Genomic DNA, 25327 nt, shown 5'->3' on the forward strand with positions numbered 1-25327 from the left:
TCTTTTTTAATAATACACCTCTTTTAGTTTTGTTTTAAGACAATTAAAATCCCAATAGCACATGTAAAAATATAAAAGAAATTAAGAAGGAAGGAACATAGTTTGAAATTAAGCATTAGATGGATAAGGTAATGCAGTTTGTGAAGTTTCTTGTTAGTGTTCCTGAAGTCTGTGACTATATTTAATAGTTTAAATATTAACAATACCTTTTTATCTGTTGAATACAAAATAAGTCACTTGCATTATCAGAAATTCAAATTAGCTTCAATAATAGGAATCTGATTATATTCCTCGATCATCTCTGATTACACTTTGTAAAATTTTCTTGGTGATCCTAATAGTTTTCTCCTCACTGTGTAGAGAAGGTCAGTTGCTATGGCTAGTTGGGGTTGTGGGAGAAGATTGGGCCCAGGCATAATTGAAATGAATATATAGTTCTGACTGTTTTCTCAATACAAGACTATTTGGGATAGATTTATATGTTATGGTGCCTCTGATTATTTACACTTACAGAGCCAAGAACTTCGGATTCCTCAGCTTGGTTGGATCCCAGTTCTATTCCTGGATATAAGTATCCTCATTCATACATCACCTGGATTGTAATCATATACCATGTCTGTCACGTGCCTTTTACCAAGTGTTAATCATATTGGTATATTGCTTCAAAGCCTAATTAAAGATAATTTGATCTTTTATAGAGTTTGAAATTAGAATAAAACTGTTGATTTAAAACTGTCATCTATTTTTGCTCCTAAACTTGTTTGCTTACTAAAAATGAAATAAAGTTATTGGGAGAGGGTTCCATGCTATTGGTGCTCTTTCTTGACCTCTAGTTGTTTAGTGTTAGCTGAGGGAACCAGAGTTTGGTACTAATTGAATACATCTATCATTTGTAGCTTTTGATTTGCTAGATGCACATTTGTGGCTCTGCATAGGTTTGCCCTTTGTCATTTTTAGGGAATTGAGGGGTTTTACTATGTATTACTTTTGTTTTAAAATAAATATGTGAATTTGTCCCAGTTCAGTAATGTTTTAACTTAATTTTATACTGTCATTGAAAGCCATGTTCTTTAACCTTTGGTTAATGATTCCCTCCTAAGGAGCATTTTAGACTTGTTTTTTTCCTGATGGGCCTTTCTCCCTAAACATATTTTAATATCACAAATATATTGTATATCTCTGTTGTCAGATAGGGCTACAAACCATTGTAATAGCTAAGATCCCTTTCCCCCTGTCCACTAAGAGCCACTTTTCATTCCCTTGGGGACAATATTGCTTCAATGTGGTTATCAACCTGGAGTGAATTTTTATCCCCACACTCCTACTCCCAGGAGACATTTGAAAATGTTTGGAGACAGTTTTTGGTTGTCACAGCTGAAAGTGGTTCTACTGACATCTAGTGGATGAAAGTCAGGGGAAATGCTGGTAAAGATCCTAAAATGCATAGGATAGAGGAGACAGTCTTCTTCTCACTTTTAAAGAATTATCAGCTCTCAGTGCTAAGGCTGAGCAAATGACTGAAAGTATGCAAAATTTTTTTGTTATGCTCTTTTATTAAACACAAATTTATTAAATAAATGAAAATTCATTGTTCAGGTTATTGTCCAGTTATCCACTTGATATCACTGATGTCTTATATATAAAATAAAAAGTATAAAAATATTTTTTTCTTGGTTGATAGGAAATAATGGATCCCACCATGGTTGAGAATTAGGCTTATGTAGAATATTCAGCATATTTAGGTCTAAGAATAATTATACCTGTTTATGTCTTCAGACATTAAAATAGTTTTATTTTAAGTCTTTGATACTTGTGCCTTCTTTTGTTTCGAGTTTTTTTTTTTTCTTTTTTTCTTTTTTCAGTACTGGGGATTGAACCCAGGGCCTCATGCATGCTAGGCTAGCACTCTACATCCTCAGCTTTCTTTTTATTTTGAGACAGGGTCTCAGTAAGTTGCTCAGCTGGTTTTAAACTTGTGATTGATCTCCCTGCCTCAGCCTCCTGAAACTTTTCTTGTTTGTTTCTTTTGAGGTGCAGAATAGCATAATGGACTTGGAGGGGTTCTGCTCAATACTAACTTATGACATTGGGTACATAGTGGTGAAAACAAAGTATCTGCCTTATGGCGTTCTGGGCATTTAATAAATTATTGTATGTAAAACTCTATTGACACATAGTAAGCACTTAATAAATGCTAATCTTCTTAGTGTGCTTTTCTTCATTAAGATACCAAATAATTTTGCTTTCTGTTTTTAGATTTATGGTGGATTATTTTCTGAAGATAAGTGTTGGTACAGATGCAAAGTATTGAAAATCATCAGTGATGAAAAGGCAAGAAATATGTGTTTGATTTTTTGCCCTAAGGAATTCTTAATGTGCTTCCAAAATTTGATGCTTATTTAGCCTATCATTGCATATTCTTGGTCTGGTTTAGTGAATTTATAAATTGATTAAAACATGTTTTTTTTTCCTAGTGAACACAAAAAGAAATTAGTTACTTGAAAACAGATAAGATTCAGGAATGTTTTCTGAATTTAAGTTTTTTTTTTTTAATAATTATCTTGGGCTGTCAAAGAATAGTTGATACAGCTTGAGGATTATTTTTGGTGACTGGTTGGTCCTTTGCACCTCAGTTTTTAATAATTATGTTTGTTCCTTGCTAATGAATAACATTAAAAGTTCATTTTATTAAGATTGATGAATAGGAAAAGAACATTTGATCCTGAAGTTAGGTGTGTTTTTTACTTAGTTGTGAATATCTTTAATAATGAAGGTTGGTTTGCCATATTCTTATTCCTAGGTTTAATATGATTAATTTTCTCTCTCTAACCTTGAAAGCTTGTGGAAGATTTTCTTAAAAATTTTTTTTGTAGTTGTAGATGGACAGAATGCCTTTATTTACTTTATTTATTTATTTTTTATGTGGTACTGAGGATTAAACCCAGTGCCTCACATGTGCTAGGCAAGTGCTCTGCCAGTGAGCCCCAGCCCCAGCCAGTTGTGGAAGATTTTTAGGAGGATTTGGGGAGAAGAGATTCTGAATAGTTGTTTAGTGGCAATTGCACATTGTAGGCAGTATAAAAACATTTCACAGGTCTTCCCTTAGGGTTTCTTCCATATTTGCTTTCTGGACTTAAAATATGTTTTATAATATATGTGTTTTATAAATAGTTTTCTTGGTGTAATACAGTGTTAAGATTAAACAACTTTAAAACTCTGATTATCTTGTTTTTTAAAAAAAACTCATTGTTTATTATTGTCATAGGTAATGGTTTATCTTAGTGAAACTGTCCTTTCTAATAGATATTTTCCGTATCATTTAACACTTGGAATTATATTTTGCATTTATTTTTGGATTGGCTGCTCTAACTTTTTGAATCAAGGGGCAAGGTGACGTTTGACTTTTTTAGATACGAAAGTAAGGGTGAGTTTGATCTCTTTCATGGTCTAGTTGGAGTGAGTATAATTTTATCAAAGGAAGTTTGATAACTTTTCTTTTTAGATTTGTTTCCAACTTAAGATTGATTGATTTGTTGATTGATTTTAACATTAATAAAGAAAATAAGAGAGGGCCATAAGCTTAATAGATTCATGTTTGTGTGACATACTAGTTGTTAATAAAAAAAAGATAGATGAAAAATGGGAATGTTGGAACTTAACTAGTACCAAATATAGAAACACTGTGATTTCATTTGATTATATTACTAGAGTTCTGATCCTGAATGCATTTGTTAGGTTGAGGTAAAATTCCATCCTAATATACAGGTAATCAACAGAAAACTGCAAATTATGGTTTCTCTGGAGATATTTAATTTAGATTGAGTGTTGATATTTGTCCCCCCTCCTTTTTTTTTTTTTTAGTGTCTGGTGAGGTATGTTGACTATGGAAACACTGAAATTCTAAACCGATCTGACATAGTAGAAATTCCTTTGGAGCTGCAATTTTCCAGTGTTGCCAAAAAGTATAGACTTTGGGGACTACAGATTCCTTCTGGCCAAGAAGTTACCCAGTTTGATCAGGCAAGTTACAGATTTTGAACATTTTTTGTTAGTAAAAACAAAACTGTGTGCTTGAAAAAGATGTTAGTGTAGTTAAGTCTCATTAACTTTGTTTAATATTACAAACCCATATAAATTAGTAGAAAATATGAATTATTAAAACAATCCAGGGTTGGGGATATAGCTTAGTGATAGAGTATTTGTCATGCATAGCCATAAAGCCCTGGGTTTTATCACCAGTACTGTATGTGCTAGTGTGTGCTCACTGCATGCACACACAAGGACACATATACACACAAGGCATAAAATAATTCCAAAGCAATTATATAATCATGCTTATGTTTGCTAGGTAGACATTCTTGATGAGTAGATAAGTGATGTGTGTGTGTGTATACACACACACATATATAAATAAAACAAATGTGAATAGTTGTCTATGATGTAAAAGTTTAAAAGGATTGTTTTTTTAACATGCTGAAGAAAATAATGAATGCAATTACTTGATTATCATTTTTGTGAATATATTAAGTAAAAGTGGTCTTTAACCTAGCCTTGACCATAAATATCACAAATTGAAATTAGTGGGGTTATACTTAATCAGATTTTATCATTTTAGTAGAGGTTTATACTATGATATAGTCATTGACAGTGATGTTTTTGCCAATCTGGATTCTAGTTTGTATTTCCATCAAGTTGTGGGTTTTGCTAATCTGGATTCTAGTTTGTATTTATTTCCATTGGGTTGTGGGTAAGTTAACTAATTGTGGAAGACATTTGATAATTTCAGGGATAGACTTATAGGAATACCTCCTTTTAAGTTTACTATACAATAATGATATGTTCTTTTTGTGAGTGGTAGTGCTGGTGAGGGATATTACATTTCAAAGTAATAGGTTTGTAATAGTTTTGTTTAGCAACTCAAGTGGCTTATATGAAAAATGATTTAATCCGCATTATATGGAACAGTAGTACTTACAACTTAGAAACCTTGTATTTGCATCTTTTTGTGTGTTTTGATAATCTTGCTGATGTGTTGAATGTTAAATTTGCTGCACTGTGGTTACATATGAGAAACATTTCTGTGTATACAGCTCAGACTTATATAAAATGTAGATATTATAAAATTATACCTAGTATTTTGGGTTTAAAATCTAATTTTTTATTAAATTTTTCTTTAATAATAGCTTTGACCAAGGTAAAGGTTTGTTTTGAATTTCCCACATGCCTAGAACCCTATAATATTAAGTCACAGACTTAAAATTGATCTACTGTTATCATATTTCCCAAATAAGGAAATTATGGTCTAGAACAACTTAATAATGTATTCAAAATCATAAAGCTACTTAGTGCAGAGCCATGGTGGCTAGAATTCATCCAAATCCATTGCTGTTTTCATGGTAAGATGATACACAGATGTATGTTGGTTGAAACAAACAGGAATCAAGAAAGAAAAGGCTTTTTTGGTTTTGTTTTCTTTGTGGTCTGGGACCCAGGATCTTTTGTTGTTTAGGCACTTGCTCAATCACTGAACTACACCTCAAGGGCTAGAAGGCATTTTTTTAAAGTTTGGAACTGAGGGAATAAACTTCAGTTGAGACTGTTCTGTATGCTCCATAGATTCTTTTTAGGCAGCTATGTATAAACATTTGTATTTGGATATTTAGTTCAGTATTAAAAAAATAATTAGAGATAAGCTAATTAGCAGACTGTTATCTGGAAAAAATAGTTATTCTTGAATGTCTTTGCATAAGAAGTCCACAGTTAGTCGTTAATTCCCAGATCAGGAGTCATATATGTAGATTTTTCTAATGCATACATTTGTTCCCCTGCAGCTGTTTTAGTTGTGTAATATGTAAGGCATGTAAAAATGTAATTTTTCTCTCCCACAGGATAGTGAGTTTGGTAGAGGTAAGACTGTCTTGGTAGAGACAAATATTATATTCGTCTCTATATTTGACAAATTTTTTTTTTATGCCTAATCTCCCTGCATGTTAGGTGTTAGGCAAGTATTTATTTTATCTAGAATTTAAATAAATGGGTGAATGGTAGGGATTCTATAAAAACAAAAACAAGTAAATACTCCCCACAGAGTATTGCAGAAAGTATTCTGGGAACTGAAATGCCTTGAGCACAGTTTTAAATCAGCATATTCACATAATGCTATATAACATGGTTGAAATTGATACTCCGAACGATGCTTACAAATTGCTGAAGATCAACCCAAGACTGAATTTTTTATATATGCCTTGAATACTTTAAAAAGCATATATAGAATCAGAATGAGAGCTAAAGATTGGAAATTGGATTTTAACAGTGTAAAGATTTTAGCCAATTTCTAGTATACATATTCAAGATTAGGTAGAGTCATCGAAGAGTACTTCAAATGCAAGAAATGAGCAAATAAATTTTTCGTTCACAAAAAAAAGAATAAAGTATAAAGCATATGAGCTAACTTGTTTCTGAATAAAACTTACCATTTTGGAAAATGAAATGAAATGAAATAATTAAAAAGTGACATTAGATATTAATTTTTTTTAGTATTGGGGATTGAACTCAGGCGTGCTTAACAACCAAGCCACATCCCCACCCCTTTTAAAATTTTTTTTATAATGAAGGATTTATTCACATTTAGAAACCACACCTTGAAAGATAGATTCAGTAAAGTTATTAGCTCAAGCAATCCTTCCCCCCCCCCCTTTGGCTAATTTCTGTGGCAATCAGTATGACTTGATAAATTTTTTTCTTTAATTATTTATTTTAATTAGGTATGTATGATAGCAGAATGCATTTTGATTCATTGTACTCAATTGCAGCACAATTTCTATGGTTGTACATAATGTAGCATCACACCATATGTGCAGTCATACATGTACCTAGGGTAATTCTGTCCATCTCATTCCACCATCTTTCCTGTCCCCATGCACCCTCCCTCCCCTCCCTCCCCTTTGCCCAATCATAGTTCCTCCATTTTCCCCATACTTCCCCCCTCCCTGTTATGGATCACCATGCACTTATCAGAGAGCATTTGGCCTTTGTTTTTTGGGGATTGGCTTATCTCGATTATCATGATATTCTCCAACTCTATCCATTTACCGGCAAGTGCCATAATTTTATTCTCTTTAATGCTGTGTAATATTCCATTGTGTATATATATCAATAACCCTTTTTATTTTTTAACTTTTTTTAGTTGTAGATGGACACAATACCTTTATTTTATTTACTTATTTTTATGTGGTGCTGAGGATTGAACCCAGTGCTTCACACATTCTAGGCAAGTGCTCTACCTCTGAGCCACAACCCCAACCCCCTGTTTGATTAACCCCCTTACTAAGTTGCTTAGGGTCTTGTTAACTTGCTGAGGCTGGCTTTGAATTTGGACCTACCTGACGTAGTTTCTCAAGCCATTAGGATTATAGACATGTACCACTGCACCCAGCACATTAATCCTTTTTTAAATTATTGAAAGTTCTGTGTTCTGAACTGCCGCAGCCCGGCTGGCTGGGCAAAATAACTGGGGGGTGATAAGCAACTTGTGTAGATTGATACAGCAGGAGTGGGAGCCCTTTATTGTAGGACAGGAGCGGTATATATATATTCCACACAGCTTATCTTAATTAACATAAACTAGATACAGCAATCAACCAATAAGGAATCTCCACACTTAATGGCTCGCTGGCGCCACTTCACAAACCACTCCCTCTGGCAAAATGCCAGACGCCATTCTGACTTGTTTACAGACTCTAACACTGAACCAGTAACCAGATTTATTTAAAAGGTAACTTATCTCGTAAATATGTTTTAAAAGTACTTGTGTATATCTCTCTCACAGATTTAATGGAAAATATAATACATTTGTAATGATAAAAATTAAATATTTTAACATTTACAAAAGAATATTTGGCATATATATTTATGGCAAAGTATGGTAAAAAACACTCATGTTATCCCCTACCTTGTCATTCTCATTGCTAGTTAGAACTGAAAATTCAATTTTAGCATTCTTTCTTTGTGGATATAATTATTCAGGGAGAATCTGGTTGAAAACTTGGTACTAATTGTGATGGGTGACTATAACTAAAAAGAATTTGACTTCAAAGAGAAGTCTAAAAATCAAATTTATACATAAAAATTTCTAAAGGAGTTGTGTACCTTTACAGCATTCAGCTGTAGGTAATTCAAGTTTTTGTAGAAAGTAGATTGTGGGAGACCAACCTTACACGTGACTGGGTCACATTCCCGGCTGGGTGCTGAGGTGCTCAGTCACAGAAATGTGGCAGAGCTTTCCCCACCCTTCTTGGGTTTGAGGGTTGGTGTCTTGTGCATGGGTGTGTCTTGCTTCAGCCCCATGGGTGAAGCTATGCTCACCTGTTCCTTTGTAATATAATTCCTTGTCCTGTTTAGGATAGAATCTTCCATGGAAGTGCCTTGTGTGTGTCCCCTTCTCTTACTGTCCCCTTGGGTGTGGCCTATCCAGGTGTCAGTCAACCTGCTGACAGTGGACATCATGAAGATAGACTCAGCCCCCTGAAACCTGACCCCTTGCCTCATTTGAATAGCTTCTTCTCAATAAAAAGGGTCAGTGAGTGCTCTCACTCTCTTTCTTCCTGACCTTAAGGTCAGAGGAGCCGTCACAGCGACCCCAAAGAAAAAGGTATTGTGTCTCTTGTGTGGTTATTTCATGCAGCCCAGTTTAACTGGAGTGACCCCTAAGCCTTTTAGTCATGAGAACAGAAACTCGGCAGTAGATTATTTGCATTTGAATTTATATGCTGTCCAAAGACAAAGATTCTTTTTTCCCTATTTTCTCAGATTTTTTAATTGGTGTATTATAATTGTACACAATAGTAGAATTTGTTAAGTATTTAGTCAGTTTTTTCCCCCAGTAACACCGCTTTCCTTCGCCTCCTACCTCCCTTTACTCACCTTCTTCTATTCTAATGGTTTCCTGTTTTCAAGAGATTCTCCACACCTTTTTTGTTTTTTTCCCTTTTTTCTCTGTAGCTTACACATATAAGAGAAAATATACATTTAACATAAAGCTCTCAAGTTCCATCCATTTTCATGCAAATATTATAATCTTAATTCTTTTCTATAGCTGAATAAAACTTTTTTATATATACCAGTTTTCTTTATCCATTCATCCATTGGCAGACACCTAGGTCAGTTCCATGATTTGGCTACTGTGAATTGTGCTGCTATAAACATGGGTATTGCTATAATGTACTCACTTTAATTTGTGTGTATGTGGGTGTGTGTGTGATACTAGGAATTGAACCTAGGGGAGTTCTACCACTGAGTTGCATTTCTGACCCTTTTTATTTTTTTATTTTGAGACAGGGTCTTACTAAGTTGCTGAGGCTGACCTTGAACCCGTGGTCCTCCTGCCTCAACCTCCAGAATAGCTGGGAATACAGGTTTTACCACTATGTCTTGCTGAGTTTAATTCTTCAGGATACATACTATGGAGTGGTATAGCTGGGTCATATGATGGTTCTATTTCTAGTCTTTTGAGGAACCTCCAAACTGATTTCCATAGTGATTGTACTAATTTGCAATCCACCAACAGTGTAACAGTTGTCCTTTTCCCTTAATATCCTCTGCAGCATTTATTAATATTTGTATTCTTAATGGCTGCAGTTCTAACTGGAATGAGATATCTCAGTGTGATTTTTTAAAAATATTTTTTTTTAGTTGTTGATAGACCTTTATTTTATTTATTTATATATGGTGCTGAGAATTGAACCCAGTGCCTCACATATGTCAGGCAAGTGTACTACTGCTGAGCCATAGCTCCAGCCCTCAGTGTAGTTTTGATTTGTATTTCCCTAATTGCTAAAGTTGTTGAACATATTATTTTTGTTTATTTGTTGGCTATATGTATTTCTTCTTTTGAGAAGTATCTGTTTAGTTCATTTGCATATTTATTGATAGGGTTATTGATTTTTGGTGGTTAGTTTTTTGAGTTCTTTATATTCTCTGGATAATAATCTTCTGTCAGCAGAGTGACAAGTGAAGATTTTCTCCCTTTCTGTAGGTTATGTCTTCACACTCTTGTTTCCTTTGTTGTGTAGAAACTTTTCAGTTTGATTCCATCCTGTTCATGAATTCGTGATATTATTTCTTGAGCTGTAGGAGTCCTGTTGAAGAAGTGGTTGCTTATAACTATATGATAAACTGCTGCCCTATATTTTCTCTAGCAGTTGGAAAATTTCTAATCTAATTCTTATATCTTTGATCAATTTCAAATAACTTTTATGTAGGGTGAGAGATTGGGATCTAGTTTCATTCATCCACATAGGGATGGATATCAGTTTTCCTAGCATCAGTTTGCAGAGTTGCTGGGGTTACAGTCATTAGTCATATTGCCCTACTCCATTTTATATTCTTGAATGTGTGCTGAAATGGATTCAGAAGTCTCAGTTTATATATGGCCAATTCTGCTGCTCTGGATCTGAAGAGAGGAAGAATATCATAGTGGAAGAGTGTGGTATACAGGAAGCATCTCAGAACATGGAACCAGGAAGCAGAGAACCCCCCCAAATTCTTGATAGATTAAGAATTCTACGTATTCTAGCCATAATTTTCAAACACTTCCTAGGGGTAGAAATTTTATTTGAATATTATTTTGTTACTGGGAATTGAACCTAGGGGCACTTTCCACTGAGTTATATCCCTAACCCTTTTTATTTATATATGGTGAGACAGGTTCTTCTTGCTAAGTTGCTTAGGGCCTTGCTAAATTCTGAGATTGGTCTCATACTTGGAATCCTCCTGCCTCAGCCTTCTGAGTTGCTAGGATTATAGGCATGCCCCACTCTGACTGGCATATACTTGAATTTTAGATAAGCTTTTGGCAATAGTGGTTGGAAAACAAAGGTTTTTGTAGGTAAGATGTTAATAGAAAACTATCCAATTGATCAAAATCTTAAGATGATGTATTTTAGTGAATTACATTTTGAGTTGTCTTTGCTTGCTTCATCTCATTTGATTGGCAATGCTTTCTGAACCATATTTGATATTTACAGTGGTATTCTTGGAGAATTCAGGCCTCTTGATATAATTTGTATATTTCTAAATTTCATGCTTTGAGACATTTATAACCATGATTTTGTTAACCTTAAAACTTTTTCATTTTGGCTTGTGGGCTAAAACTTTTTTTTTTTTTTTTATAAGGATGGTTGGTGATCCTTAAATACAAAAACAGTTTGAATCTCCTCTATTCCCTCATAGAAATTCTTCTAGGCCCAGGGTTTTTTTTTAACATGGTGTTTAATTGTATCTCAGTGAAATATTTTTATTTGTGATGCTACATATTTCATGCATTTACAAACATTATTCTGATAAAGGGGTCCAAAAAATTTTAGTAAGACTGATAAAAGAGCCCATGGCACAAGAAAAGTTAAGAATCCCCTTTATAGGTCTCACTTTCTACCCTCTATATTGCTGTTTAGTTAAAATAAGTAGAAAATATTTAATCCTTACCAGTGTTACTAAGTTTTTTGGATTTTGAAGTTTTTCTTTTTAAAATCTGTCTAGTTTAGTTTCAGTTTTTTTAGTTTGATCTCTGCATTCTTATTTTTCTGAGTATTATTGATATGATTTCTTATTTAGTTTGCTCTATTTCCATAAATTATATTGTTTTTGATATTTATCTAGTGGGAATATAGCTAAAAATAAAGCTTTTTCTTGTAAGATATGGATCATCAGTTTTAATTATATCCCTAAGTAACCAGTAACCTTACACAGTATCCACCAATTTTGTTGCTCCTTCCCTTTTCTTCTCTTTTGTCTTTCCTGTCCTCCATCCCTTTGCCCATTCTCCATTCTCTATGTTAAATTTGTTTTACAGATTCTGAAAAAAATTGTTCATTGCATTTATAGTGTAGGGTAAAAATCAGGAAAGGAGCTTAGAGAAATTTTAGGAATTAAAAGTAATTAGATCATATCAAAGTAATTTTTTAAAAAATTACAATTTTCTTGAAGAGTAGGAAAATTCTTATTTAGGTTGTTTCCATATCTTTCATTCTCAAATATGTTTTAGATATATTTGTAGTGGAGTAATAGTTAATAATTAAGAGTTAGCAAGTACCTCACTTTTTTTTTTAAAAACAAATTTTTATTATAGTTGTAGGTGGATACAATACCTTTATTTTTTTGTGATGCTGAGGTTGGGACCATTGCCTCATATATGCTACACAAGTGTTCTCCCACCAAACCACAACCCCAGCCCCAGCACCTCACTTTTCATGTAGCTTCTCGTACTGCTGTGGCCTCCTTAAAATTTTATTTAAGAAAGTATGAGTATAGAAATTTCTAGCATTGCACATTCCATAATTTTTCTTTGTTGATTTTTAAAAGAATTTGCTGATGTTTTTGTGCTTTGAGTTTCTGGTTTTTTAACTCCTGTTACTTTAAAACCACAGTACCTGACTCTGCCTTTAAAACTGTTTTGTTGAAATACCTGACTCCTCCTTTAAAACTGTTAAATTTTGTTGAAATTGAATATCTTTTTTAAATACCAGAAATTCATTTTAGGACACCATTATTGTTTATTTATTAGAGCTTTATAGTTATACATAGTAGTTGGGTTTATCCTGACAAACTCATACATGTATGGAATTTGATTTTAATTTATGCTCTTTCCCTTTCCTTCTCTTTTGTCCTTCCTGTCCTCCCTCCCTTTGCCCATTCTCCGTTCTCTATGCTACTAGATTTCCTTTTGTTAATTTATATTTAATTGCTTCTTTCTACCTATGCATAAAGGTGAAGTTCCCTGTTGTATATTTATATATACACATAATTTGATTTTTAAAGAATTCATTTTACATTGTCTTCCTTTACCCATTCTTCCACTCTGCCTTTTGAGCTCCTTCTTTTACATTACTTATCTTCCCTTTATCATTATGTTATCCTATCCTTTTCTCCTCTTTTATTTTACTCTAGCTTCTGCCTATGAGAGAAAGCACTCATTTAGTTTCTGAGTTTGACTTATTTCACTTAATGTGATGTTCTCCATTTCTATACATTTGCTGGCAAATACCATAATTTCATTAATTTTTGTGGCTGAGTAGAACTCCATTAGTGTGTGTGTGTCACCATTTCTTAATCAGTTCATCTGTTGACAGGTATCTGGGTTGATTCCATAATTTAGCTCTTATAAATCATGCTGCTGTAAACATCAACATGGTTGTATCACTGTAGTATGCAGATTTTAGATCTTCTGGGAAGATATAAGGATACCATTATATTTATATGGGGGCCAGAGTTGTTAGTACATTCTCTTGGGTTCAAAAATTATTCTACATATTTAATTAGTATACATTTCAAAATTTATAAACATGGCTGCTTATACAGGTATTAGCTTTATTTATGGGTTTTTAGCAACTATGTTACTGGAATACATTCATACACATGCGGAAATATATTTGCATGTAGCCAACAACAAGGTAAGATACTTTACATAGATTCTAGAATGAAGAAACATACCTAAAAAAAAAAAAAGGATAGAAAGAAAAGTGAAGAGAAATGTGATGTAGCTGGTTAATGTCTTCTTTCTTGTCTTTCTTAGGGCAGAACCTTTTTGGGGAGCTTGATTTTTGAAAAGGAAATAAAAATGAGAATTAAAGCAACTTATCAAGATGGAACAGTTATTGCTCAGGCTGAGTATGGCAGTGTTGATATAGGGGAAGAGGTGGCTAAGAAAGGATTTGCAGAAAAATGCAAACTCTCTTCCAGCCCTAATGCCTGTGAGGAAAAAAAATCAGATCCTAGTCAACTTGCTCTGAGGAATCTCAAGAACCCCATTCCCTTGTGGGGGCACAGATCGAACCAGTCAACCTTCAGTAGGCCAAAGGGACGTTTAAATGGAAGGCTGACTCTTGATCTGAAGAATGAAAATGATGCGGGAAATCCTGTGACATTTCCAAAGTAAGAGTGTAGTGGGGTTTTTAGTTTTAACTAAGTTCAAATTTATGGTAGTGGCCCTTGTAGAAGTTAATGCTCATGCTTTTGGAATCCTTCACTATGTCAGTGATTTTTGAGGAGCAGTTTTGGTAATTTATATTTTTCTCAAATACCTGCTCTCTTCTTTAACAGAATGTTTTCATTCAGAGGGATTTGAAAGAAAAATAATTCCTGGATTTTTGAAAATTCATGTAACAACTTTCATGCCAACTCTTTTGAATGCTTTTATCAAAAATAAAAATCTACCCCTAAGTGGGAATTATTGATGCAAAGCCAAGTTTCAAATAATATTTGAAGTTGTATCTAGGGGTATAGCTCTACTGTAGTAGAGCCTGAACTAGCATTGCACGAGGCCCTGGGCTCATTCTCCAGTGTGTATGTTGTGGGAGAAGAGTGGGGCTCGGATGGTGGGTGGTGGGGAAAGAAAGAAGAGAAAGAAAGAAAAGATTTGGTGTTTTTTCCTATAGCTATAATAATATTTGAATGAGTTTCTTTGTTCTTCCTATGAAAACTTATTATGATGGAATTTGATTATTCCAAAAGGAATTCAATTTTTAAAAAGTATTTTAAATTAATAAAACAGTAATTGTACATATTTATGGGGTTCACTGTGATATTTTATTATATCACAATGCATAATATTAATAAGCAGATCAGGGGAATTGGCATATATAACTTAAACATATATTTAGGATTTCCTTTTTTAGGTAATTTTGAATCATCAACTTGAAGCAAAAAACTAAGATTTGATATTTATATATAGCAAATATCCGCATTGTGAGCCAAACCTTAATGGCAGGTTTTGGGTGACATAGCTATTTGATGGGATCTTACAAGTGTTTTAGGAACTGAATTATCAAATAGGGCGGGGACACAATTGTGAGAAAGATTTGTGAGAAATGTGATTTACTTTGTTTTTTTTCAGTTGATTGTGCTAATGAGGAATCTGGAATATAGGATAGTTGGAGGTACTGTTTTTGAATCATGACTCAGTTGTAAAATCTAATTTGCATTAAATTAAAAATTTTAAATGTTGAATGAGATAAAGATTTTAGTTTCCAAAGCTAACTCTACAATTATAAAAATCCAAGGTAATTTTGATTTTCGAACATTGTCAGCCTTATACGGTATATCTTTAAAAATGAATGTATTTGTTTTTAATAGGGAAAGTTTGGCTGTTGCTGACTTTAATTTAGGGTCTAATGTCAGCCTGGCAAAAATTAAGCAGGACCAGAAACTGATTGAAGAAAATGAAAAACTAAAGACAGAGAAGGAGGCTCTTCTGGAAAGTTATAAGGCATTAGAATTGAAAGTAGAACAGATTTCCCAGGAGCTGCAGGTATGTTTAATAGCTTAAGTTGTAAAGAATGTTCAACCAAGAAATGTGTACATTGATTTGCTCTTACAGAAGGGGAACTCTTCTTTCCACTCCCCAATTTATTTTCTCCTTTTCTTATATCTGTTTATAGATGAAAAATTTTTCTTACATTTTAAATTAATAATGTGTGGATTTCATTGGATGTCTGAAATTGAATTTCTCATTTATATTTTATGTTATTTTTTTTTTGTGGGGGGAGTGCCAGGGATTGATCTCAGGGGCACTTAACTGTTGAGCTGCATCCCCAGACCTTTTTATTTTTATTTTTTAAAACATTTTCAGTTGTACATGGACACAATACACTTATATATTAATTTTTTTTTATGTGGTACTGAGGATTGAACCCAGTGCCTCACACGTGGTAGGCAAGTGCTTTACCATTGTGCTACAATTTCAGCCTCCTAGACCTTTTTTAAAAAAAATTATTTTGAGATGAAATCTCACTCATTTTTCTAGGGTCTAGCTAAGTTGTTGAGGCTGCGTTTGAGCTTGCAATCCTCCTGCTTCAGCCTCCTCAGTTGTTGGAATTATAGATGTGTGCCACCACACCCAGTTCCTTTTATGTTCTTTAAAGAACTTTTAGCTAGCTGGGAGTATACCTGTAATCCCAGCGTCTCAGGAGGCTGTGGCAGGAGGATCACCAGTTGAAAGCCAGCCTTAGCAAAAGCAAGGTGCCAAGGAACTCAGAGTCCTTCAATAAAATGCAAAATAGGGCTTGGGATGTGGCTCAGTGGGTGAGTGTCCCTGAGTTCAATTTGTGGTAACTCCCCCCAAAACAAAAAAAACATTTAGCTATGGAAAATTTAAACATTCCAGAAGGAGAAAGATTAAATAATTAATCCTCATGTACTCAATATCAGTTTTTATGATCATGGGTGGTCTAGTCTTAGTTAAATCTGTCCTTTGTGTATTATTTTAAAACAAATCTCATTTGTAGAATTTCATATTGTTTAGTATGCATACAATGATAATAGGAAAGGACTTCAAAAGGAATGGGTGGGGCAGGGTTTGTGGCTTAGCAGTAGAGTGCCTTCCTAGCATGTGTGGGGCGCTGGGTTCCATATTCAGCACCACATAAAAATAAATTAAGATAAAGGTCCATGAACATGTAGTGTCCAACTACAACTAAAAATAATAATAATAATAATAATAAAAGGACTTGGTGCTGGTGTAGCTCATTGAGTGCATGCTTAGAAGTGCAAAGCTCTGGGTTTAACTTCCAGCCCCAAACAAAACCCCCCAAACAAAAAACAACCAGATCATACCATAATACTATTCATACTGAAACTAAGTAGTACTTGCTTAATATAATTTAAAATTCAGACAGTGTTCTGATTTTTTTATCTTGCTCTCTATGAAAGTCCTTTTACAGATTCATTTCTTCCAGTCTGAATGCCCTCTAGTTAGGCCTATATATTGCATTTTGGTTGGTGTATATCTTGAATTACTTAATCTGCACTTCTGATTTCTTTATATATTTCCTTTTTATGGTAGTTAGGCTTCAAGTTAGGCTCAGTTTCAGGTTCATTCTTCCTCGAAATCTCCCAAGAATAGCTGTGTGAGGCTGGGATTGTGGCTCAGTAGCAGAGTGCTTGCCTCACAGTGTGAGGCACTGGGTTCAATCCTGAGCACCACATAAAAATAAATAAAGGTATTGTGTCCCTCTATACTAAAAAAAATATTAAAAAAAAGAGTAACTGTGGTTTTCAAATGTTAATGTGTTGTTCTAGGATCAGTGGTCCAATTCTCTGACACCAGCTGGGTGCTCAACAATTCAACTCATTTTGACACAAACATTATTTAACTTTAAATTACACCTGAAAAAAATCATTTAAATAATGGCAGAAATACAGTTTCCTATTTGAGTTTCACTAGCATGTGTGTGTTCTTTGTTTCAGCAAGAGAAAGCAGCTACCCTGGATTTGACTAAACATTTAGAAAGTACTCTAAAGACTCGTGTAGGTACCAGAATGAAAAATCTGGCAGCTAAGGTGGAAAAATTGAAAGAAATTAGGTATGTAAAAGCATATTTTTGAGAAGGAAGGATAATTTAAAATAATTACCAATTAAATGGGATTTTAAAAATGCCTACTATTTTGGTTTGAAATTTAATGTTTGTATTTTTATGACTTTAAAGAGAAACTAAAAATAGTTATTCCTGAGAGTAATTTTTATAGTCTTTGTTGTTAGTTTTCTATTGTCACTACTTGAAACTTTAGTGTCCTAAGACCACCTCTGAGAGTGAAATTAAAAAAACAAAAGACAGGTATCACAAACCTATAATCCCAGTAGTTTGGGAGGCTGAGGCAGGAGAATTGTAAATTCAAAGCCAGCCTTAGCAAGACCCTGTCTCAAAAAGTAAGAAAAAAGGGCTGGGGATGTGGCTCAATGGTTAAGCACCCTTGGTTCAATTCCCAGCATTAAAAAGAAGACAAAAAACTAACCAACACAGCAAAACCCCCAAACACAACTTCTAAGAGGTAGTTTGATGGAAAACTACCATGTCATTGTTTTGCTTGGGGTTATTTTTATTTATTTATTTATTTTTGAGAATACTGAAACTAAAGGCTTCAGGTATCTAAATTACTTCACTGTGCTCTGTCTAAATAAAAAATATATTATTTACAAAGTGATCTTCATAGAGTTGGAAGAAATGAGTTCACAAATCTTATGTTGAGTTTATTCAGTATTTCTTAAAAGTCTGCATTAAAATTATGTAGGTTTTTGGCACTGCTTCATGATGCCAGCAATTGGCAGCATCCTAGAGTGTCTCCTTTAGATTTCTTTTTATGTTCCAGGTATAGTTTTTATGCCTTGTTAAACCCCATTGCCTCCTTTCTGCTACAAAAACAGTGTTTTAATAGTTTTTTTTGGTTCATTTGATTCGTGGCTTTTTTTTTTTCCTTAAGTAGAAACAAGTTGTTGTTTTTTAAATTAGTATTCTGGGAGGAAATAAAATGTATAATAAATATAGATTAATAAAAATAGATTTATGGGGGCTTACTTAGCATATTCAAGGCCCTGGGTTCCATCTTTAATACTACATAAAAATAAATAAAACAAAGTTACTGTGTCTAACTACAACTAAAAAGTAAATATTAAAAAATAGAATTATGTAAGTATTTTAGTCAGCTTTTTTGCTGATGTGACAAAAAGCCTTGACAAGAACAGTTTTAGAGAAGGAAAAGTTTATTTGGGGCTCATGATTTCAGAGGTCTCACTTCACAGATGGCTGACTTTGTTCCCCTTGTTCTGAGGTTAGGCAGAAGTTCATGGTGGAAAAGTGAGGTGGAGGAAAGCAACTGGGAGCATGGTACCAGGAAGCAGAGAGAGCAAGCTCCACTCTCCAAGGATGAAATCTGTACCCCAGAGACACCCCTGACTCCATAACCCATCTCCTCTAGCCACACCCTACTTGCCTGTAATTATCATCCAGTTAATCCCTATTATGGGGGATTAATACACTCTTTAGGTTAAGTGAAAGTTCATTTCACTCTGAACTTTCATGCATTGTCTCACACATGAGCTTTTGGGGGACTCCCTCATATCTAAACCATAACAGTAGGTATTTTATCTTAACAGAGTGTTGCATTATTGTTCATTAAGGTTGTTAAATTGTCAGTTTGAATAAAATAGTTCTTGACACAGACTCTTTTCATCCTGTACACTGTACTTAAAACCAGTAATTCACTTTCTCCTGCACTTTGATACCTTGAGATGTTTCCCTGAATAAATATTTTGTTAGTTTTCTCCCCCTCAATGGAATTTTCTTTTTTTTTTTTTCCAGTATAAATCTTATCAGTTGGCATGTGGTGTGTCTTTTAAAAGTTTGAGCAACTTGGTCCCTTTAGAGCCTAATGAATTTTTGATATACTACCAAAAACCAAGTGGCCATTCTGACAAAGCTTAAGACAAGATTTTGGTCCAAAATGACAATATGCTTTAATCTATGTTTGAGGGAACAATGTCCTATTAGAATGGTGGCAGTCTGCTTGGAAGCTCAGGAAAAAAAAGTGAATGGATCTTGTTAGTTTTTCTAATTAGCCTGCCTCTCTTTTCTTTTTTTGGAGATTGTATTTTTTTTTTTTGAGGTTGTATTTTTTAACTCTTCAAATGCTAGTCTGTTTGTAAGGGTACCAGGACTATCCTAGTTTTGCTAAACAAGATTGGCTGTGTCTAAAATTTTCAGAAAAGTTCTTACAAATATGATTATAGATCAGAAATTCAAAGTTCATTTGACATTTGTGAATACACCACCAGTGAAACTTCACATCATGTACAATCACAAGAATGGATCCTAACTAGAATCAGTTACACTCTGTGTATGTGTAATATATCAAAATACCCTCTAATGTCATGTATATCTAAAAATAACAAATAAAAAAATTTTAAAAAAGACATTTGTTATTGTTTAAATCTTCAGATGTTTGAAGGTATCTTTTTATATCATGCTTTTTAAAAATTTATTTTCCTCCAATTTTAAAAATCAAGTTTTTATTAAAGTTATATGTTATTTTATATAGTGTTTTAAAATGTATCTCTTTATAGCCAGTAATGGTAATAGTAACTTTTAGACCAGTAATATGTAAGTTTTTCTTATGCTAATTTTCTGATTTCTTGACCTTATCTTTTTTGCTGTTTTAAAAAAATAGGCGTGTCAACATCAGTGTTCGTTTTGGAAATGACCTTTCAGATGCTATACAAGTGTTGGATGAAGGGTGCATTACTACTCTAGCTTCTTTGAATGAATTGGAGAAAATTTGGGCAGAATATAGTCTGGCTCAGGAGAAGATCCAAAGTTGTTATAATGTGGTGGGTTGAGAATTTTTCTCTTTTATATTTTTTAATCAGTTGAACATGAAGGCATACTATCTTTTGAGAAAGCAGAGATGGACGCGGCTATTGCAGTATTTGCATAAACTAAATGCTTTATTCACATTTTAAATACATACTTTATATAATCAAATGGTTAATGTGAAAATGCTACAAAAGTATTGCCTTATAAGAAAGATAATTGGTGATTGTAGATAAATGGTTAATAGAAGATTAAATGGTTAATAGAAGATTAACTCTTCTCTGTTCTCTTGGAAATCTGATAAAATAGTTCACCTGTATTACTGGACAAAATTATCTATAGTAACTGTAAGTCCTGATTGTATCTGGACTAGGAACGATTATCAACTACAAATTCTTTTTGTTTTTTATCCTTTGATACTGGAGATTGGACTCAGGAATGCTTTACTACTGAGCTACATCGCCAATCTTTAAATTTTTATTTTGAGAAACAGTCTTGCTAAATTGTTTTCTTCTTATTACATATATACAGCACAGTTTTTCATATCTCTGGTTGTATATAAAGTATGTTGACACCAATTCGTGTCTTCATACATGTACTTTGGGTGATGATATCCATCACATTCCACCATCCTTGCTAACCCCCTGCCCCATCCCTTTCCCTCCCACCCTTCCGCCCTATCTAGAGTTGGTCTATACTTCCCATGCTCCCCCTCCCTACCCCACTGTGAGTCAGCCTCCTTATATCAGAGAAAACATTTGGCATTTGTTTTTTTGGGATTGGCTAACTTCACTTAGCATTATCTTCTCCAACGCCATAGTCTCCTTAAATTGTTTAGGATTTCACTAAGTTGCTGAGTTTGACCTTGAACTTGTGATCCTCCTTCCTCAGCCACCTCTGAGGCTGGGATTATAGGAGTATGCCAACAGCCAGCCTCAACTACAGATTCTTAATGGGGATTATTGCATTTGGGTGTGTCTTTCAAGGGACTCTGGGAAGCTCAACTTGTGGAGTTATTATAATAATTATGAACTTTTGAGGGATTCATAGGAGCCTTGTGAACTAGGATAACTTTCATACATGCTCATGTGGATCTTGTCTTCTAGTATAAGTAGTGTTTTAGATTCTTCCATGTTATTATATACTATCTAAGCCATCTAGTGTTGAGAGGTAGTTTGTGAGTGGGGAAGGTATGAAGAATGAAATACTTCATGTAAATCAAATTTTTTTTGTAGTTGTATATGGGCAGAATGCCTTTATTTTGTTTATTTTTATGTGGTGCTGAGGATTGAACTCACTGCCTCACACATGCTAGGCAAACACTCCGCCACTGAGCTACAGCCCCAGCCTTCATGTGCATTTTTTTATTAGCTTAAGTAAAAGTCTGTTTATTTCTTATTTCACTTTTCTTTAGTTTATTGTATTGAGTGAAAATGAACACCTTTTTTTCTTGTAAAGATATTTCCCATAACCATTAAAGCTGTCTGTAACACCTATGAGCTTTTTATTGTCATTGGACTTGTTCCATCTTAAGTATTGGTTGTTTCTGCCTCTGGTTATACTCTGAACATCTTACTCATTATTTATACCTAGGTTGACCAATTGGCAACCCAATTGGCTTTAAATAAAAAGTGTGAACAGGATAACTAGGCCTTTGGAAATGCCAGGAATGTTTAGTTTGGAGAAAGGATTGGATTTGGGTATTGGGTTATTTATTACTATGGAAATAAAAATATCAAAATCAGTAATTTTTGAATCTCTGTAAAATATAGGCAATGTTGTAGGTATTTTATAAACCTCCATATCTTAATTTTTAAAAATATTGTATTCATGCATTATAAATTATATATAATGGTGGGATTTGTTGTTACATATTTGTACATGCATACAATATAACAATATAATTTGGCCATCATTATTCCCCAGTATTTTCCCTTTCACACTAACTTTTCTTTTTTTAAATATTTATTTTTTAGTTGTAGGTGGCCACAATATCTGTATTTTATTTTTATGTGGTGCTGAGGATTGAACCGTGCCTCATGCATGCTAGATGAGCACCTCATATTGATTTTTTAAAATGGTCATTTTTGTTACTATTACATAAATGAGGAAACAGTTTCACCAGAGTTAAGGAAATTGGTCAAGATTGTGTAGTTCTAAATGTTGATATGGAATTTTGAACCCGGGCTTGTGTGACTGAAAAGTTATTCTCTTTCCATTTAAACCACAAGGTCAGTTTTTAAATATATCTTAATGAATTTCATATAGTAAGATGAAAAAACCTGCTTTTATGGTCTTATTTTATTTTTGTGGTTTGGGCATGGGAAAATAATTCAGGACAGAGAGGAAAGAAGATTAATTTGACTTTTAGACACAATGTTCTAGTAGTGCAAATGTCTTTTTTTTTTTAAGCAATTAATTATTCTTACTTCTTTTGATGTTTCAGGACTTAAGGTTCATTTTGTAAACTGAAGAGTAGATTATTGAATAAATATGTAATAAAAATTGCACTCAAAGTTAACCATCTTGTATTTAATTTGGTCTTAGAACTGTTACTTTTATTTATGTATGTACTGCCTAATTCCTTGTTTGCTATTTTATTTTTTGATTAAGTTTTACTTGAAGTTGTTTTCTTTTTGTTTATAAAATAGTCTGAGCTTATGTAAGAAAAAATATTCAGAAATTCAAGCTTTTAAGTATATGTTCCAGATATTATTATAGATAATGGCTATATATAGCCATTATCTATAATTTGGAGAGATATATACATATATATATATTTATATTTAGGACATAATTTTTCTCTTTTTTTGGTATTAGATGGATGTACTAATAGTTCAATATAAAATGGTAAGTACTGCAATAGAGATAATGCATAGGGTTCTTGGTTATCTTTTTAAAAAATTTTTTTAGTTGTAGTTGGACACAATGCCTTTATTTTTATTTGTTTTTATTTTTATGTGGTGTTGAGGATCTCAAACCCAGAGTCTCACACTTGCTAGGTGAGCGCTCTACTGCTGAGCCACAACCTCAGGCCCCTCTTGGTTATGTTTTACGTACATAATTTACAAACAACCTCTTGGGCAAATTGGAGGCTTTGTTCCGGTGAAGTTTAACTAAATCTTGAAAGATGACTAGATGAAAGAATTGAGGATGGGTTGGGAGTAAAAGAAAGCTAGTGTGTAATTAATAGGAATTTGTATAATTTTATTAACAACTTTCATTGCAGACATAATAAAAAATAAAGATTCTCAGGGCAAGATTGTTGAATTTAAATGTTTTTATTAAGGGAAGAGATGTTCTTTGTCTCTTTGGTGATAAGGAGAAAAGTATTTGTCTTAAATGCTACTATGCTTAGTGAAAGTAATGTTAAATTTTAGAATTCACTTTTTTTTTCATGTAGGTAAATGCGTGAAAAACACCTGATATATTAATGGTGGTTTTTCTTTTCCTTCCTCCAGAATGAAGGGAATGTTTTGATTGCCAAAAGAAATGAAGTACAACAGAAGCTATATATGGCAGTAGAAGTTTTTATTCTGGAAGTGGATGAATTACCGCTTAATAAACGCTTAAAAACATTGAAGGTTGGAATTAAAAATATATTAAATATATATTAAATTATAAATTTACTCAGTGAGAGAGGTGAAATTAGTGTTTACCTTGAGATTTCAGAAAGTACTGACAGCTGCACAGCTTTTTTTTTTTTTTTTTTTTCTGAATTCCATTTTAAGTCGTTGTGTGTACCCCCCACACCCTCCTCCTGCCTCCCGGTACTAGAGATAGAACCCAGGCCTGCTTACAGCTGATGAGACGGCCCTTACAGGAATGAAAAATGCCAACAACAGAATGAAAATATTGTGGTATGAAAAAATTGTTGCTAGGATGTGCTTTATGATTGCCATTCTAACTGTGGTGAGATGAAATCTCAGCACAGTTTTTATTTTCATTCCTTAATTAAAAAATTTTTTTTCAGTTGTTGAGGACCTTAATTTTTATTTATTTATTTATATGCAGTGCTGAGAATCCAACCCAGTGCCTCACACATGCTAGGCAAGCCTTCTATACTGAGCCATAACCTCAGCCCTGCATTTCCTTGATTGCTAAAGATGTTGAACATTTTTTTCTTATATTTTGATCATTTGTATTTTTCCAGGGAAGTGTCTGTTTAGTTCATTTGCCAACTTATTGATTGGGTGGTTATTTTTATTTTTTGGTGTTCAGTTTTTTGAGTTCTTAGTATATAATCCCCTGTTAAAGAGTAACTGCCAAAGATTTTCTCCCATTCTGTAGGCTCTATACTTTGCTTCCTTTGATGTGCGGAAACAATTCAATTTGATGCCATCCCATTTATTTATTCTTGGTACTATTTCCTGAGCTTTGAGGAAGTCATTGCCTATATGTTGGTGTGGTGACCCTGTATTTTCTTCTGGTAGTTGCAAGGTTTCTGTTGTAATTTTTTAGATTTTGATCTACTTTTGAGTTTACTTTTATGCAGGATGAGAGAGAAGAATCCAGTTTCGTTTTTCTGTATGTAGAGCTGGGAATGTGGCTCAGTGGTAGAGTGCTTGCATATAGCATGTTCAAGATTCTGAATTCAATCCCTAGTATTGCCAACAAAGCAAAGCAGAAAACACACATCATTATTCTATATATGGATATCTAGTTTTCCCAGCACTGTTTGTTACAAAGTTTACATTTCCTCTATCATGTTTTTGGCATCTTTGTCAAAAATCAGATGACTATATTTGTGTGGCTTTGTCTCTGTCATCTATTCATTGGTCTTGGTATGTGTTCTTATGCCAATATCAACCTATTTTTTGTATCATAGTTTTGTAGTATATATAACTTGAAGTTGCAATGCCTCCAGCATTGTTCTTTTTGCTCAGATTTCCTTTGACTATTCTGGGTCTTTTATTTTTCCTTATGAATTTTAGATCTTTTTTTCCCTAGTTTACCATAAAAGAATGTCATTGGTATTTTGATGGAGATTGCACTGAACCTGTAGATTGCTTTTTGTAATATGGCCATATTAATGATATTAATTCTGTCCATTCACAAACATGGAAGGTCTTTCCATGTTCTAGTGTCTTCTATTTCTTTTTCAATGTTCTGTAATGTTCATTATAGAGGTCTTCAACTCTTTGGCTAGATTTATTCTTAAATATTTTATTTTTTAAGGTAATCATGAATGA

At 33.5% G+C, this 25327-nt stretch overlaps 1 protein-coding gene across 1 annotated transcript in view; it reads left to right on the plus strand.

The window, feature by feature from the left end:
- The window catches only part of Stk31 (serine/threonine kinase 31), an 81249-nt gene that overhangs the window by 7076 nt on the left and 48846 nt on the right, over positions 1 to 25327 (plus strand). The window contains exons 5-11 of the mRNA XM_026400223.2: positions 2257 to 2331; positions 3862 to 4020; positions 13568 to 13926; positions 15127 to 15301; positions 17239 to 17354; positions 19993 to 20152; positions 23597 to 23719. Coding sequence (XP_026256008.1) covers positions 2257 to 2331; positions 3862 to 4020; positions 13568 to 13926; positions 15127 to 15301; positions 17239 to 17354; positions 19993 to 20152; positions 23597 to 23719 — 1167 coding nt within the window. The remainder of the gene's footprint in view (positions 1 to 2256; positions 2332 to 3861; positions 4021 to 13567; positions 13927 to 15126; positions 15302 to 17238; positions 17355 to 19992; positions 20153 to 23596; positions 23720 to 25327) is intronic.

Source organism: Urocitellus parryii, chromosome 3 (assembly GCF_045843805.1).
Source record: "Urocitellus parryii isolate mUroPar1 chromosome 3, mUroPar1.hap1, whole genome shotgun sequence".
NCBI lineage: Eukaryota > Metazoa > Chordata > Mammalia > Rodentia > Sciuridae > Urocitellus > Urocitellus parryii.